Source organism: Protopterus annectens, chromosome 11.part0 (assembly GCF_019279795.1).
Source record: "Protopterus annectens isolate FY-2018-M chromosome 11.part0, PAN1.0, whole genome shotgun sequence".
Classification (NCBI taxonomy): domain Eukaryota; kingdom Metazoa; phylum Chordata; order Ceratodontiformes; family Protopteridae; genus Protopterus; species Protopterus annectens.
Window position 1 is genome coordinate 458,933,805 of NC_056745.1, and position 15,267 is coordinate 458,949,071.

Consider the following 15,267-nt stretch of genomic DNA (forward strand, 5'->3'; position numbering starts at 1 on the left):
CTCATATTTGACTTTCACTGGTGATCTAATTTGCTTGTTGAGGCAGAGGAGGGAGATTTTCCGATCTGGAATTTGTTCCTTTTTACCCTTGGACAACAGTTTCTTCCTTTTGTTGTAAAACCTGTTGAGAGAGAATGTCTACCATACATGTTTGTGTTTCCTTGAGGAGTAGGTTTTAGTTCTGTTGGGTATGGCTGAGTCCATGCAGTTGTACAGGTGCTTGTATACTGCACTGGTGTACTGTTCAGCATAGTTGTCTGCATCCTCTGAGGAGAGCGGTGGTGTGAAGCTGCTGATACCCTCCCTTAGGAGGGTGTAGTCAGCTTTTGAAAAGTTTTTTAGGCTGGTTATGGCTGAAGAGGAGTTGGATGGGATAGAAACTTTGAGACAGACTGATGATCTGATCTCACCAGGGAAGAACATACTATGGGAGTGGTGCAGCGGTCATCTATGTTAGTGAGTCCAATATGTTATCTCCTCTTGTGCGGGATGAGACCAGCTGGTCTAGTGTGTTAAGAGTTGATGAAGTCAAGAAGTCATTGGTTGAGTGCATTAGTAGTTCACCCAGTCTATGGTGGGGTAGTTGAAGTCACCAAGGATCAGGGTGTTAGGAGGTACCTTGATGGAGTCAAGTAGGTCCAGGTAGGAGGAGTGGGTGTCCTGAGACATGGAGGGGGGGTCTGTAGCTGGCTATAACTTGGATGCATGTTTTGCCAACTGTCAGTTGTACCTAGAGTAATTCCAGTGTGTCATGCTGGTAAACCAGTCTGGAGGTGTGCCTGTCTTTATTGAAGATAGAGACTTCACCACCCTTAGTCTTTCCGACCTCATTTTGGGGTCGGAAAGTGAAGAATGAGGTATAGCCTTGTAAGGCAGGAGTGCTGTTTGTAGCCCTGAACCAAGTTTCCGTGACTGTACAGGCATCGGCATCTTCCAGTGTGAGGAGACCCTCCAGTGAGTGCATTTTCAGATTAAGGCTCCTAGCATTGAGCAGCATGACCTTCAATTTGCTATTTGACAGATCATTCATGTTGGGACATAGCCTAAATAAAAAGGCAGAGTGGGGGAGGCAAGATCCTTGGCCAAGATCCGGAACCTCAGGGGTGACAGGTGGAGGCCATCTCTGGCAAAGCATCGAGGCTTGTCAACTGTGTCATTCCAGGCAGATAGATACTGGATCCCCTTTGAAAGACACCAGAAACTAAGCCAGTTTTGAAGTCAATTATTTTTTTGTTGTTATTTTGGCATCATTCTTGGTAAAGACAGAATGCTGCTCAGGGCTAGGGTCTCACCATCCTGGAGCACATAGTCTCAGACCTCAATCATGTCTCTCTTCATATAGTCCAGGGAGGTACATCTCAAGTCATTCACACCAACATGGACAATGACATAGTCATACTTGTACCTGTTGTGGAGAAACTTAAGTGCGTGCGTGATGTGGTGGATTCTAGCGCCTGACAAACAACTGACCATGACCTTCTTGTTGAGCTTGGTGAAGGGGACACCATTGTTATGCCTTATGGGCTGCGTTGGTTTATTGTTATGCCCAATGGGCTGTGTTTTTGAGTCACTGGTGTGTTGACTACTGTGTGCGACGTAATTGGCATTTTGTGTGGAATGTTTGTGAGTGTGTTTTGGGGGTCTCTGTTATTTAGGTAAGTTTTTGTTGAGGACCCCTGCATAGGTGGGTGTGTGACTCTGTGATGTGGTGTTTGTGCTGACAATCTCCTCTTTGTCAGTAGTACTCAATGTGGTGTGAGAGCGCATGGATTCCAGCTTACTGATGTAGGTGCATCTCTCGCAAGTGGAAGAATTATGTGTTAGGAGAAGGGGACTGTCTATGAACATGAGGCAGTTGCTACACTGTCTCATTATGCCCATGTCAATCAGACTGGCAGGGGAAACTGATGGGAATTGTCCAGACATAGTGCTCTGAATACTTGGTGGACTTAGGAAGAGCAGGGTTTGTCCACAAAAACCCTAAATGTAAAATAACTGGCCTAAAGCAAAAGTGCTAAAACCAAAACTAAGATGCTTAGAATAGCATGTAAATTAATCAAGCTACTAACAAGCAGTAATAAGTGCAGAATAAGAGGACTTGGGTACTTAAGAGCACGCTGAACAGCAAACTAAGGTAGAAGACAGTTAAGAGTAAGAGCAGCTGAATAAAGTATAAATAATAATTTTTTTTTAATTGACTGTCTTATCCTTGTTGTGCCAGTCCCATTTTCACTTGGGACCTGAGGAAAAGCCCACAAAGACACTTGTTAAGAGTTTATGTATAATGCCAGATGTACACATGTAAGTCATGGAAATCAGATGCTGGTCAACAGGCATTGTGTTTGCATCTTAAGTTGTATATATTCCAAACCAAGTGCTTTAGGAGGTAAAGCAGTGTTTTGATTTTTGTTGATCATGCCGTTATATATGGACCTGCTCTTCACAGGGTAAAGTTACAATAAATAGTAGCATAAAGGTTGACACTGCTGACTTGAGAGGTGACAGTATTGTTCAGATTTGTGGTTCTAATGCTGCCATGTAAATTGGAATTGACACAGAAGTTTTCCATCAATAAGTTATCTGATACAGAGTATACCAGAATTCCTCATTTTTGATCGTTTTTGTCTGACAGTACTGTATGGCTACCAATATTTTTTGTTTGCGCACTTCGGGAAGTGGGGCATGCTTAAACTGAGATTGCAGAAACAGCACTCTGTAAGAATTGGTAGGTTAATCCTAGCAAAGGAAAAATGCTTTGTGAAGGAAATTCTCTATCTGCTTTTCCATGTCTGTTTCTCTGAAATGTAACTGTTCCTTGCATCCATTTACAGGCCATCATATTTTCTTACTTCTGTGTAGTTTACAGATAAGACTTTTAGAGTAAAATAAATAATTTATTCTCCAAGTTTGACAAGTTGGTGGTGTAAAATGTGCTCTGTCTGGAGTACAAGGAACTGATGCATTTTATGGCTTCATTTTAATAAACAGTACTCCAGTCAGTGACCTCCCCTGAGGTATGTGCCTTCGCTTTAATGCCAAGAATGTGTGCAGATGGGACATTTCCAGCTAAGTAAACTTGACAAAGCAGACTTCGTGTTGATTGGTAGTTTACCACTGAAAAGCAAATCAAGCAGCAAAACATAATGAAAAGGCTGGAGCTGTCTGTGAAGTTGTAGACAGTGTTATCAGTTATTTTCAGTCAAGTTTTAAAAAATGGGTGTGGTTTTGGAGCTTACAATTCATTTTTAAAAAATGTGTGTGCTTATCTAATGATTATAATATACTTTTTGTATCTGTTCTAACTATAGACAAGTGGCTTGTTAAAATTCCAGCTTGTTTTATCTGATGCAATAATTTGTAATCCAAAGTGTTAGGTAAACAGATTGTATACATCTCTTCTGACATTGTCTTGCACCATATCTTAAACAGAAAGGTGAAGGCTTATAGGCATACAGAAGCAGAGTTAAGAAATCTTTAAGACAGCATTTCTTTTGCTATTTTATCTTGTAACATTCTTGTTGGAAAGCTGTCATGAGACACTGAGCTATTGACTACTGGCATATTTCATAGTTGTCATAAAGAATGGAATTACAGCAGCCAACTCGAAAAATGTGATTTATTTCTGAAGGGAACTGTTGGCAGATTAAGCCTGAGAGAGTCTTGCATTTATTTTCATTTCATGGACACTTTCACTTTTCCCCTCTGTGTCGTATAAAATGACTTTTACCTTTGGACAGTAGCAGCAGTATTCACTCATAAGCAGTTTTAGGTTGCCTTTAAAGGAAAACTACTAGCAATTCAAAAACCTTATTTTGTGTTTTGAAGTAGGCCAATGTTTTCCTACCAGCCAATCTCATCAGTACAAGAATATATGAAGTAGACAATACTCTTTAAAACTGAATCTCTAAAAGTAATGCCTCTTTTTCAGATGTTTAGAATATCTTAAATAGAATGCTGTGCTGTAATCCACAGGGGAACAATGGGCACAGGCATAGTTTGATAATGTATGTTTGATGTTCATTGTCTTTTTGTTGAAAAACCGGTGCTGTTTGGTGAAGTTGTGCATATGTTAAGTATTGATTATACAGACTGAGAATCATTGTTGCCTCTGAAGAAAGTGGATTAGAATTTCAGCTTCAGATACATAATTCAGGGTTTGTCACTTCACATTACTAGCAGTGCCTGGTGATTGGTACCTGTGCTCTTACTGAATGGTGGCTTCCAAACATTTATATTACACGACGACTCCTGATTAATATTCAAAAACATGCACGCTGATTGGTCAGCGTGCACATTGTAAATCAGAGTTATAGTAATGGAAAAAGGTCCGGTCGCCCGGACTTTTTTCATTACTATAACTCTTTTTTTTTTCTTTTTTTTTTTTTTAACAGCAACGGAGAACGCAAGATCTCCGTTGTTTCACACTGTCTCGCTATGTTAAACTTCTTTAACATAGCGAGACAGTTTGTAAAAAGCAACGGAGATCTTGCTTTCTCCGTTGCTTTTTTCAAAACTGTCTCACTATGTTAAATGGGTTTAACATAACGAGACAGCTTTAAAAAAGCAACAGGGATTCTCCTTTGATTTTTTTAAAGCTGTCTTGCTATGTTAAACCCATTTAACATAGCGAAACAGTTTGCAAAAAGCAACGGAGATCTTGCTTTCTCCGTTGCTTTTGCCCACAGCTCTGATGTAATGCGTAGGCATACGCATGCGCAGTACATCAGAACTGGCGCAGAATACCAGACAGCTGCAGAAGGGCAGCAAGAAGGCATTATACAATGCCATTATTTAAGAAAAGGGTACTTACGTATTATCGCAACCAGATTTTTAAAGTGGTGCAATTCGTACAGTGATCTCGGATCGACTACATCTTTAAGTAGAAAGGGGTGTGTGAAGTCTTACCTGCTATTCTGCCAATGTGGTAATGAGATGGAGGAAGAGGAACAACAGCAAAATTCCCCTTCCTCAGTAGCGTACCTCTCCGCTTCGTGTCTGCAAACTACTTCTCAGTACAACTGTAGGCTGTGTTCTTCTATTGTCATTACTGTGTGTGGCTTCTCAGCACTTTTCAAGCCATTATTTTTGCATTTGTGTGTTTGTGGCTGCATTCAGTTTACTATTGTATCTCATTACCACATTGACAGAATAGCAGTTAAAACTTCTCACACCCCTTTCCACTTAAAGATGAAGTCATTCCGAGATCACAGTACGAATTGCACCACTTTAAAAATCAGCAGGACTGTACCTTCCGTCCATGGTGTGCCATCTCATTTATAGAGGTTTTGAAGAGTGTAGGTTAGCAGGGTAGGTACTTTGTCTACCTAAAAACTGAGTGCCCATCATTTGAAGACATATTACTGGCAGACTGCCGTTAACTGTGTACAGCGTACAAAACACAAAGCTGTCATGCTCGGAATCGTGCTTGTCCGCGAAATAAGACAAATTGGGCTGCTGTTTCTGTATAACGGTAATTCAAATTTTATTCTATTTAAATTAGTGTGACATACTCGTTTTTTTTGTGTTCTGTCCAAATGAACTGCAAACTGTCTTAGAAGCTGCACAACTGTCAACAAGTATTGCTACTTACGTATTATCGTGTGGTTAAAAATCTGGTTGCGATAATAGGTAAGTACCAAGAAAAGTAATTATTTTTTTTTCTTAAATAATGTCATTGTATAATAGCAATAACCCACTTCTGGGTGTGGGTAATGCTGGATTTACCCACAGTTGGCTTTGTTTGGCCACTCTGGCTTCGCCCTCGTGACCAAACCACACCAACCATGGGTAAATCCAAAATTGCCCACACCCAGGCATGGGTTATTGCTATATTAATTGTATCTTGTTTAAATTGATTTGTACAGTGATGCTGTCTTGCACATGCAGATATAAAATGCTATGGAAACTCCATGATGTGGGTATGCAGCATGTACCAGACAACGTAGTGGTTATGTAGCGTACATCATTTTAAACATGATGGATATATTATTCTGTAAACTTTGTCAAACTGTTACTGAGAAGATTACTGCCAGCTTGTAGCTGTTGCCGATGCTACTATTCACAGTGACAGATTTTGATAAATAGTGTTATTAGAGGATACGTCAACCGAAAGCTACCTGTGCGAGTTAAAGTGCAGCATTATAGCATGTTTGGAACTCACCGTGCATTTCTAGGCTCCACAGGTAAATGAAGAGTGTGGCATACAAAGAGAGAGAGTCGAAACTGTAAGATTTAGTAAGGCCATCCAGCAGAGTTCATCACTAATGATGGGTGATACTACTGGCCTTCACCCAGTTAATAAAAAGCACTCTCGGCTACTTTTTTTCTAGGTAAAGTTGTTTGAACTTCTTTGAGCTATTCATCTGACATGAAGCATTGGGAGTCTTGTTTGTGCCTTATTCTAGAAAGAAAAAAGGCAGCACTGGTATTATGCACCTGAAAGGTAGCTTATTTTTATATTGATGAACATGGAAAGCATGTTTGTCCCAAGACATGAGTCCTTATGGGGGGGGGGGGTTGCACATACATTGCTAGAGTTGTCTTTTTGGTGGGATTTTTCACAAGAAAACTGTAGTACACAGAGTGTATAGATGATGCAATGTGGTAGCACAAGCCATTCAGGTAATACATGCATGAGTTTGGTGGCATACAAAGGAATCCAGTCTGCTTGTGTCACAATAGCAACTTTCACCAGTGTGAAGTAAGACATTAAACATATAAACACAGCTGAAAATAAGCAGTTATGGTACCATACATTAGCACCTATAAAATTCTTGGCAAAATATATTTTGTAAAGCAAGTCCAGTTTTGTTTAGGTTGGAGATTTTGGTATATGCATATATGGGAAGTAACTTAGTAAGCCTGTAATCTAACATTGAATACTTGATGGATCAATGATTGAGTCCATTTTCTGCAATTGTCATTAGCAACAGTACCCATGCTAGTATGAACATATGCGTTTACATCTGTGAAGGGGACTTATCCATATTTGAGTTGAGAAGTTTTCATATTTTTGTTTCTGTCTTGATCTGTTATGTTGGATCAGGGTTATAAAGTGTATATTTGGTTTCATTCTATTCACATAGAAAACGTGAATAAATAGAATCCACAGGATTTGTTGAATTTTTGCTGTAATGCCCCTGGTACATCCAGTGATTGAATTTCAGAATTTACAAATCCTATAGATTCTCACGGATTTCTGAAGTCTTTGCCACTGCAGGATGTTTTGTGGTAAACTGTAAAATGTTACTTGTGTTAGTATTTATGTCAATAACTCCTTGTTTTCTTGATTTTACAGGACACCAATAGGACAGCTGCAAGCAGATTTAAAAGGTAAGAGCTAATGTTTAAAATATGCAGGTATTGCCAACCAAGTTTTTTATGTATTGTAAAAGAATGACCGGGCCTAATGTCATGGCCTGAAATACTGTAAGATGTGGCATGAATACTTACTGTGTCAGCCCATCATTAGGCACTGACATTTAGCTTAAGATCTTAATATGCTAACTTAAAACTGATGATATTCTACTTCTGATAGATTGCACCTGGAAAAATTTGAAGAGACAAAATTGTGCAAAGGTTTTGGATTGTCTTTTTCAGATGTCTTGATGATACCTGCAACAGAAGAAAAATCCCTGTTCTGTCTAAATGACCTGACTTCTGCCTGCTATCATTGCTAGTATTTTGTTGGGTTTTTTTTTTTTTTTGCTGTCTGTCTTCTCTTTCAATTTTTTTTCATCTTTACAGGAAATTTGTGGACCATAGAGAGCATAGATGAAAAAGTAAAGGTGAAATTGAAGTAGGCTGCCTATTCTCCCTAAAAGTGAAAAATGTGCATTGCTTCCTGTAACGTGAGGCAGTGTTTTTGTCCATAAGACAGTGTCCTAATTTATGAAGTCTCCATCTGCTGAATTATGCATATGTTACTACTCCTTAGTAGCCACCTCTGGCATTTTTTTCATGTTTTACTTGGTTCTACATTTTGTATGGCTTTGTTAAAGATGTTAAAAAGCTGATGTGCATTTTGCTCTGTTTCTCCAAATAGAACATTCTATAGCCTAGACATGAAAATAAAATTATGACCAAAGTATGTGATTCTTTCTAAAACAAAGTAACTTTTTTGAAATCCTAAGAGTGAAAATTTTTTGTAATTCTGAAGGTGGATGCAGACGTTGGGCTGGACTTCATCATATAGTCATTGGCATGTCGAGACTTTTAGTTTCACTTAAGCTTGGTAGTTCATGGCATTGAACATCTTTTGGTTACCGAAAACATTGTGTCATGCATCTGGAGCATTTCTCCCCGGGCCTCCACTGAAAATGAGCTCTGTCCCATTCGGACTTTCCTAGTTAACAAATGTTAAATAAATAAATGCATCTGTGAAGGAGACGTATCCAGATTTGTGTTGACAAGTTTTCATATTTTTTGTTTCTGTTTTGATGTGTTATATTGGATCATGGTTGTAAAGTGTATATTTGAATCCATTCTATTCACATAGAAAACGTGAATAAATAGAATCCGCAGGATGTGTTGAATTTTTGCTATCATGTCACTGGTACAACAGTGATGGATTTCAGAAGAGACCACGTGTGTGTAAGGATCAAGATTATGTGGTGACTTTTAATTATCCATACAGTGCCTTTACAGCTGCTATACAGGAGAATATTAGTAGCAACAGAAACCTGCAGAAATGAGTAAGATGACAAAAACATAATGATGAGCATCTAGCTAGTGTTCGCAAAACACGTCCAAGTGGAATTCGTTCACCTCCTAAATGAATTTGTCACAATTATGGCAAGATTAAAGTACCAAAATAGTTTAAACAAAGTGCAAGTTAAATAAATGTCCATACATATAAGTAGCAAATAGATCCAAAAAAGTTTTTTTTTATTTCAAAAGTATTGCACTCATCAACCCCAAATTTAAGCATGTCTGTTATATGTACCAGTATTGAACTGTATAATTAATTCTAAGACCCAGGGCAGCTCTTCAGTGTGCCAAGAATGCTGTCTGATAGAGCCAGATACCCAATAAGATTTCCACTTATTCTCCCACTTATGACCCCTTTTTGGGACACCAGTTTAGTCCATTTCTTGATATACCTGAATCTCCTTAGGCAGCTTCCTTCAGATCCACCAGGTGTCTTTCAGAACAAGATATCGTGAGGGTTGTGGACCAGCTTTTGGCAGCTAGAGGATTACACACCCCTGCTAGGTCTTCCTTCCCTCCCTCTTGGAATGGAAGCTTTCATGGTATATTCACCTGTATATCCTCCTCCGGCCACCTCCCAGACCCCAGAAACTTTGGTACTAATGGCCATCGCAGTGCATTCTGTCTCTGCTCCGAATGCAGAGGCTTCCCTGTCGGCACCGATTACTCTTGGTTCCATTGAAACTGATACAGTCTCGGACCGGTGATTGAGCTGTCAGCACCCAGGCTCCTAGTTTGGTGGCTATTTATTTGGTGGTGCCGTCTACGGCCATGGCTCCCCCAGCAGCTACCTTTCCTCTCGAAGCTCCTCACCTGGAGGTTGGATCTTCAGGGCAGGGTGTGACCCCGTTTTCGAGGTTGTCCTCAGTTCTGGGCTCCCATCCCTCCTCGGGCGGGCCTGCTTTCCAGGTGATGGAGAGGGTCCTTGCCTCAACAGGCTTGCAGTTGGCATCATTGGCATTGACACCAGAACCCTAGCATGGAGCTGTCCCAACCCCCTACTCTGGGATCCCGAGCACGGGAGCCGCAAGACCTTCCCTTGAAGGGAACCTTTTCTCTGTAGTCCTCCTCAGAAGATCCCACTAGGGAGCCACCCTGGAAGAAACTGTGCAAGAGGAAGCACCTCGATTCCCCTGAGGAATCCATCACCAAAGACCCAGATTGCGATGAGGGAGAAGGGTTCCCACGGTCTCCCCTGGAAGACATCTCATTTGGAGATGATCTCGAGATCCTCAAGCAAAGGGGAGACCGGAAGCCCTCCAACCCTTCTTTGGAGGAATTGGTGTTCTTGCAAGCCTTCTGTGCTCGGCCATCTATTTCCTGGGTGACCCCACCTGTGGATGAGCTTGTTAAACATATTGTGCAGTGTGCTTGGAAGGCCTCGGACAACATAGAACCTATTCCCTGGAGGCCAGATAAAATTTTATCCACCCCCTGAAGACAAGCCCAATTGGTCCAAGCAGCTGGTAGTTGATTCCATGGTCATGGCAGCAGGCACCAAGAGGGAACTGGCAGAAGATAGTTCCACTGTTCATCCCCCAAACAGGGAGTCTCAGGCTATGAACAGACTGGGGAAGCGGGCCTACACTTCAGCGACCTTTGCCATTTGATCGCTGAATTATCTGGCACACTTTACTCACCTCAAAAGAGACCTAATCTCAGAAATGTCTGCCTTTTTGGCAGGGGTTCTGTCTGGTGAAGTGCGTGATACTGTTGCCTCTCAGCTGGCTACCCTGGAATCCATCTCGCACTCCTCGATGTGCTTAATCTCTCACACCACAGAGGGGGCAGCTCAGGCAGCCGCATCAGGCATCATCATGAGACTGCATGCTTGGATGCGTTTGTGTGATTTCGTGGACCCCTTTAAATCTTCCTTTGTTAATGCCCCTGTTGACGAATCTTCCCTTTTTTTCCCCAAAGTAAGAGACACACTAGCATGTACTGAGAAGGACAGAAAGACCTTGTCTGCTGTGGGCATATGTTTTTTTTCACACACACACACACACACCCCCCCAGAGATCCTATTCCAGGAACCAGAGGGGAGGAAAATTGTGGTTCACGAAGTCCCAAGGATCTTTTCGTGACACTTGTGATGAACAGTCCTCCTGGGGCAAAGGGGGCATCTCATCCGGGAGACGCCCCTTTCGGGGCTGAGGGGGTCCATGCAACCAGGGTGCTAGCGATTCCTTCTCAGACCAACACTACCAGAGATCCTGAACAGCAGCTCAATTGCTTTCCTCTGGAAGCAGTCGGGGATCGATTTTTCCCTGCACCTACATGCCTGGCAGCTTATACCAATGGATACTTGGGTGCAGAGAATAATATCCAGGGGCTGTCATATCCCATTCAGTCTTACTCCCAGACCCATGAAACGAATCCCCGATGTCCTACCCAGTCAGAGGGAGGCTGCAGCCTTAGAAATCGAAAAGCTGCTAAGAAAAAGTCATCCAGCCAGTCGTAACAGATCAGAGAGGATCTGGGTTTTACTCAAGGTTCTTTTTAGTACCAAAAAAGATGGGGGACTGGAGACCAATCTTGGATCTCAGCTTACTTAAATTCATAAAACCTCAAAAGTTCCAGATGGTCATGGTTCAGTCCATCCTCCCCTTTCTGGGGACAGACAACTGGATGTGCTCTATAGACCTCCAGGACATGTATTACCACATAAAGATGGACAAACGCTTCTGGAGATTTCTCCGCTTCCTGCTGGGAGCCAATTACTATCAGTTCAGGGTACTGCCCTTTGGTCTTTTGGCAGCCCCCAGAGTGTTCACCAAATGTATGGCAGTCGTAGTAGCTCATCTCCGGCTACAAAGATTCCAGGTGTTTCCATATTTAGACGATTGGCTTCTTACTGCCACAACCAGGAATCTTCTCATTCTCAGTCTCTCTTACACTCAAGGCCTTGCTTTTCACTTCGGTATCACGATCAACATAGACAAATCCCAAATGTCTCCAATAAGAGCACTGAAATTCATTGGAGGAATCTTCCACACAACATCCTGCCAAGCTTCCCTTCCTCCTCACAGGCTGTCAAAGATGAGCCAGATTCAAGTCCTCCTTCCATAGACATTTGTACCAGCATGCCTTGTACTACAGCTGTTGGGATCTATGGTAGCAGCCATTACCTTAGCTCCACTGGTGAGGTTGCACATGAGACCTAGTACAGTGGCTCCTTTCATCACAATGGTCAATCTTAACCCACCCACTCGACCACATGGTACGCCTTACAAACCTTTGCAAGAAAGAAATGCTTTGGTGGATGATTCCAGAATCAAATCTTTGGTGTTGACCGTTCTGCCTTCCCCAGCCCAGGGCCACGGTGACCATGAATGCTTCCCTGTTAGGGTGGGGGGGGGGCATTTCCACGTAAAGACAGTCCAAGGCACCTGGTCCCCCATGGAGGCCAATTTGCACATAAGTGTCCTGGAATTGAGAACAGTTCTCTTAGCATTGCAAGCGTTCCACACATCCCTTCCTTCCGGAAACATTGCAATTCAATTGGCAACATGTCAGTCTGGTATATCAACAGACAAGGCGGAACCAGGCCTTACCCTCTGTGTCGGGAGGCCATGAGAATTTGCCACTGGGCGATGGCTTCCAACTACTTTCTCATAGCAACGCACATTCCTGGGAGTTCCAATCTTATTGCGGACAATCTGAGCAGGAACATTCTGATGCCTCACAGGTGGTCCCTCAGTCCTATAATAACGGATCAGATTTTCTGCTGTTGGGGCAGGCCTTGCTGAGACCTGTTTTCTTCTCCCCTAAACAACAAATGCAGAAGCTACGTTGCCCTGATCCCCCCTCAGGGGGAATCACAGAGGGATGCTCTGATGCACGATTGGCCCTGGTCTGTTGTATGCCTTTCCCCTGTTTGCTCTCATCCTCCAGAAAGCTCAAAGGTTGGGAAGCAGAGTGATCCTCATTGCCCCTTATTGATCCCGTCATATCTGGTTCCCTTTCCTATGGCCTCACCTGATTCACAGCCCGTGGATCCTGGATCAATCCCAAAGACTGCTGTCTCATCCTCAGGGACTGATTCACCCCAATCTCCACAGCCTCAACTCACAGCTTGGTTTCTCCACTTCTGAGGATTGCCAGGCTACCTGATATTTCATCTCCTGTTTGTGAGATTCTTCTGGCTTCACACAAACCTTCCACCAGGAACATTTTTTGTAGTAAGTGGGCTAGGTTCCTCCAGATGGGCAAAAGATCATAACATTCGTAGAGGCTCTCAATAATAATCTGCTCAAGCAACAGAGACCTCTAAAGCAGAAATGCAAGCAACCTCCAACCCCCAACACAACCCAAAATGAGACATAGCCTGCAGACTCAGTGTGCCACTCAACCACAGCCAATAAGGCAAAACAACGTACCCAACACAGTCATAGGTAACTCTATAGTCAGGCACACTGATGTCCCACTCACCAGGTTAAACAAGGAGAAGGTTACTGTCAGCTGCCTGTCGGGTGCCAGGATTTGCCACATAACCCATGCACTCAGGTCACTCCACAACAAGTACAAATATGACTCTCTCATTGTCCATGTTGGTGTGAACGACCTGAGAAGTACCTCCCTGGACTACATGAAAAGAGACATGGAAGAGCTCTCTGATCTTGTAAGCCCAGGCAGGTATGACCCTAGCCCTAAGTAGCATTCTGCCATCACCCAGAATGATGCCGCAGTACAAGGACAAAATGATTGACTTTAACAATTGGCTAAGCTTCTGGTGCCATTCTAAAGGGATCCAGTATCTGTCTGCCTGGGATGACATGGTCAACAGACCATGATGCTTTGCCAGAAATGGCCTACACCTGTCACCCCTGGGATTCCGGATACTGGCTAAGGTTCTTACCGCCCCTGTAGTGCCTTTTCTAGGCAAGGTTCAAATGACAAATTCACCACCGTAACAGGAACAGGCAAGCAAAAACTGAAGGTGATGCTGCTCAATGCTAGAAGTCTAAATCTCAAAATGCACTCACTCGAGGCATTCCTTAAAATGAAGAACATCAATATCTGTGCAGTGACTGAGACCTGGTTCAAGGCTGCAGAGAGCACCGCTGCACTACCAGGCTATAACTCATACCGCACTTTTCGGCCATGTAACCTGGATCGGAACAACAAAGGCGGAGGTGTGTCCATATTCATTAAGGATATCCACACCTCCGGGCTAGTTGCTCAGCATAATGCAGCCGAGGCTATCCAAGTGCAACTATCTCTGGACAAAACTGCAATCCAAATTGTAGCTTGCTACATATCACCCACCATGCCCCAGGATTCCCACTCCTCTTTTCTTGATGTACTGGAAAATATTAGGGTTCAACCAAACACCCTAATAATGGGCGATTTCAACTACCCCACCATTAACTGGGAAAACTACTCATGTACCAACTCCTTTGCTTAACACTTTCTGGAATTCATAAACTCCAATGCCCTGGATCAACTTATCCACACCCCACCAGGGGCAACAGTATCCTAGATCTAGTCATTACCAACATGAGTGACTGGTGTTCCATACCTGAAGTCAACGCCTCATTGGTCCAATCTGACCATAAGCTAATTACTCTAGATATCCACATCCTGTCCCCACCCCCCATTAAGGAAGCCATGGTAAAAAATGTCTCCAAAGGCAACTTCATGCTTCTTAAGACAGAAGTGGTGAACTTCATGATACCCATGCAGATGGACAATACAGTTATGACTACTGAATCCTACACAATTGCACTTTATAAGCACTTACATGAGTGCATGGATCGTGCTATCCCAAACAGAACCAAGATGCTATCCTCCAAAAAAAGGAAGCCAGTCTGGTGGTCCCCTGCCATAAACAAACTGTACAACAGAAGGAAGAAACTGTTGCAAAAGAGAGTAAAATCCCATGAGTGGAGGAGCTCCCTGGTCAGCCTCCGTAAGAAGCTTGCGATCCTTGATAAAATCCTCCGAAGCTAGTTATGAAAACAAAATCACCACTGATTCTAAAGACAACCACAAAGCATTCTATAGCTATGTCAAGAACCTCAATGGCAACACTCAGATCTGCTCTGAGTTACAGCACAATGGCACTAAATATACAGACCCAACTAATATTGCCAACATCCTGGCAGATAGGTTCAGTGCTAACTTTACCCCCCTCTCACCCCCTAAAGAGCCCATGTCTATACCAGAAAAATGCAAACTTCCTGTAATCATGGCTGCACAGGTAAATAACACACTCTCCAAAGCCAAGAACACAGCATCCATGGAACCAGACAACATCCCAGGCTGCGTTCTACATGAACTACAGAATGAACTGGCACCCCACCCTAAGTACCATGTTCAGTCATAGCCTTACCTCAGGCTTTGTGCCTGCTGAATGGTGCACAGCAATGGTTATCCCATTCCACAAGGGGGGAGCCACCACGGACCCCGGGAACTACCACCCCATTAGCCTGACGAGCCTGATGTGCAAGGCTATGGAACGTATCATCATGGAACTTATAAACAAAGACATTGGTGATCTCCAAACTCTGGACCCCACCCAGTTCGGGTTTGTAAACGGCAGATCATATCTCCTAA

General features: G+C 42.9%; 1 protein-coding gene across 1 annotated transcript in view; it reads left to right on the forward strand.

The window, feature by feature from the left end:
• Positions 1-15,267, forward strand: part of PAWR (pro-apoptotic WT1 regulator) — a 1,695,887-nt gene that overhangs the window by 976,103 nt on the left and 704,517 nt on the right. The window contains exon 4 of the mRNA XM_044087959.1: positions 7,298-7,332. Coding sequence (XP_043943894.1) covers positions 7,298-7,332 — 35 coding nt within the window. The remainder of the gene's footprint in view (positions 1-7,297; positions 7,333-15,267) is intronic.